Source organism: Aegilops tauschii, chromosome 5 (genome assembly GCF_002575655.3).
Source record: "Aegilops tauschii subsp. strangulata cultivar AL8/78 chromosome 5, Aet v6.0, whole genome shotgun sequence".
NCBI lineage: Eukaryota > Viridiplantae > Streptophyta > Magnoliopsida > Poales > Poaceae > Aegilops > Aegilops tauschii.
In genome coordinates this window covers 25,524,803-25,526,805 of record NC_053039.3, presented here as the reverse complement: position 1 = coordinate 25,526,805, position 2,003 = coordinate 25,524,803, and the positions used below count along the sequence as shown (strand labels likewise).

Below are 2,003 nucleotides of genomic sequence, written 5' to 3'. Positions count from 1 at the left end.
TCGAGTCAAGCTATCAGCACCTTCTACGCACATTGTAGATTGAAGTGTAGCAATTGTTGTTGGGAAGGATGAAAAAGTGTGAAGCACACATGACATACATCAAACATTGTGTTGATGCCATCTAAAAAAACCAAAACAAACAAATTGGACTGATGGAATATGATATCGGTATACATGACATACATACAATCAAGACATGCCAGCAAACCCCTTAGGTCTGAGGCATCCAGCCTGTTCTATCCCAGATTGAAAAATAATACACTTGTCAATTGGGAAATGAACAAAGATCGACCGTAACAAATATAAAGCTAGAACATTAGAAATGTCAACACAGGATGAGAGCGCCTCATCATTTATGTGGCCAGACTGCGAGCCTAGCTATAGCTATGGGCTGGAGCACGGAGTGTGTGTGTGCACTCCTTACGGCATGAGCAATGGAAGCACCTGAATGGTGTAGCCCCATCTTTCAGATAGGTATAAACATTGTAGGGCTGCCATTTAAAGAAAATCCCCCAAAGGAGGCGTACCGCATACACGATCTCAATTTAGAATTTCTATTTTCAATACCTTGCAAATAATTTTACTTCTTTTGTTGAAGAATCCACAAATTCAGAATTTGATAGAACGCGTGCTTGTCCACAAATGATATGAAAGGATAAGAACCACAAACAAATATGGAAATTGCAACATTCTGATCTTAGAAGCTCCCACTTACCAGAGATCTATAAGTTCTATTGTTATTATGATGGGAGTATATTCACAAATATCTCTTTCAGATTTTCATCTTCTGTCATTTGTTCCAAAATCCTGTTAATGGAAATAAATTCCGATGACGGGTTGCACTCCACAGGCTGTGGCCCACATGAAAACAACAATTTGGACATTTGCTCCTTCTTTGCTTGTATATCATATGTGCCCTTCTCTTGTGTTCCTTCTCCGATTAGATTGTTTGTCTGGACAATCTTTTGCTGACCAATTCGATATGCACGTCCAATCGCCTGCCTTTGGACAGAAGGGTTGCACACAACATCGAAGAGCACCACACGCGACGCTCCAAATAGGGTGATACCTTCTCCACACACCTTGGTCCACGCAAGCATCACCTTGGCCTCGCTCTCCATATCATTGTAGTCCACCATCAAGGCCTTGCGGGTTTTAACAGAGAAATTTCCACTCATATACATGAGCTCGTTGCGTTTAGTCCAGTTGAACTCTTTCCTCGGTTGTTCCATGATCAAGTCCAATGGTTCAAGAAACTGGCTAAACACAAGCACTCGCTCTTTTAAAGCTTCACTACTGGAATTTTCGTCTTTGCCGAGTGTTAGGCTCTTTCCCGAGTGCAATATGTTAGGCAGTCGGCAATAGTATCTTTACTGAGTTCCTACCCAAGAAGTAATCGGCAGAAATAAAAACTCGGCAAACAGGTACTTTGCCGAGTATCGTCAATGAAACGCTCGGTAAAACAAAAAAACCTCGGCAGCCAGGGTGTTGCCGAGTGCTAAACTCAGAAAAAGGGAGTCTTTGCCGAGTGTCCCACTCGGCAAATGGGGGTCTTAGCTACAATGCATTGTTTTGGCGTTAGCAGTTGCATACGACCTCGGATGAAGATGCTTCAAAAATCAAAGTTGCTCATTTTGATGAGACTGATAATTTTTTGTTGAGGATTTTACATTTGATGCCATATTATTTACACTTTTTCCATGAAAAATTTTGTATCAAATGACCAACACAATGACCATATTCATTCCATAGTTTATGATAATGTGGTGAACTTGGGCATATAGGTGAATCTTTCCATCACAAACAATGTTGCCAAATAGAGTTTTGAACATTTTGTACAAAAATATCATTTTCTATTTTCTAGGTATAAAAAAGGTGTATTTTTTGTGAGGCAATTACAAAAACCAGGGTGCAAAATAACTCTATCCCAATTTTCACATGAATTAGACCATATTTGATGGATAACTACCACGTGTTATTTATTTTCTAGGTCTCTAGTTACT

The 2,003-nt window shown here is 39.9% G+C and overlaps 1 protein-coding gene across 1 annotated transcript; it reads right to left on the bottom strand.

Annotated features, from left to right (window-relative positions):
* Positions 1-740: 740 nt before the first annotated feature.
* On the bottom strand, positions 741-1,232 carry LOC141022276 (SNF2 domain-containing protein CLASSY 3-like). Its single transcript, XM_073498581.1, has one exon. It carries the CDS (start codon positions 1,230-1,232, stop codon positions 741-743), a length of 492 nt encoding a protein of 163 aa, XP_073354682.1.
* Positions 1,233-2,003: the final 771 nt, after the last annotated feature.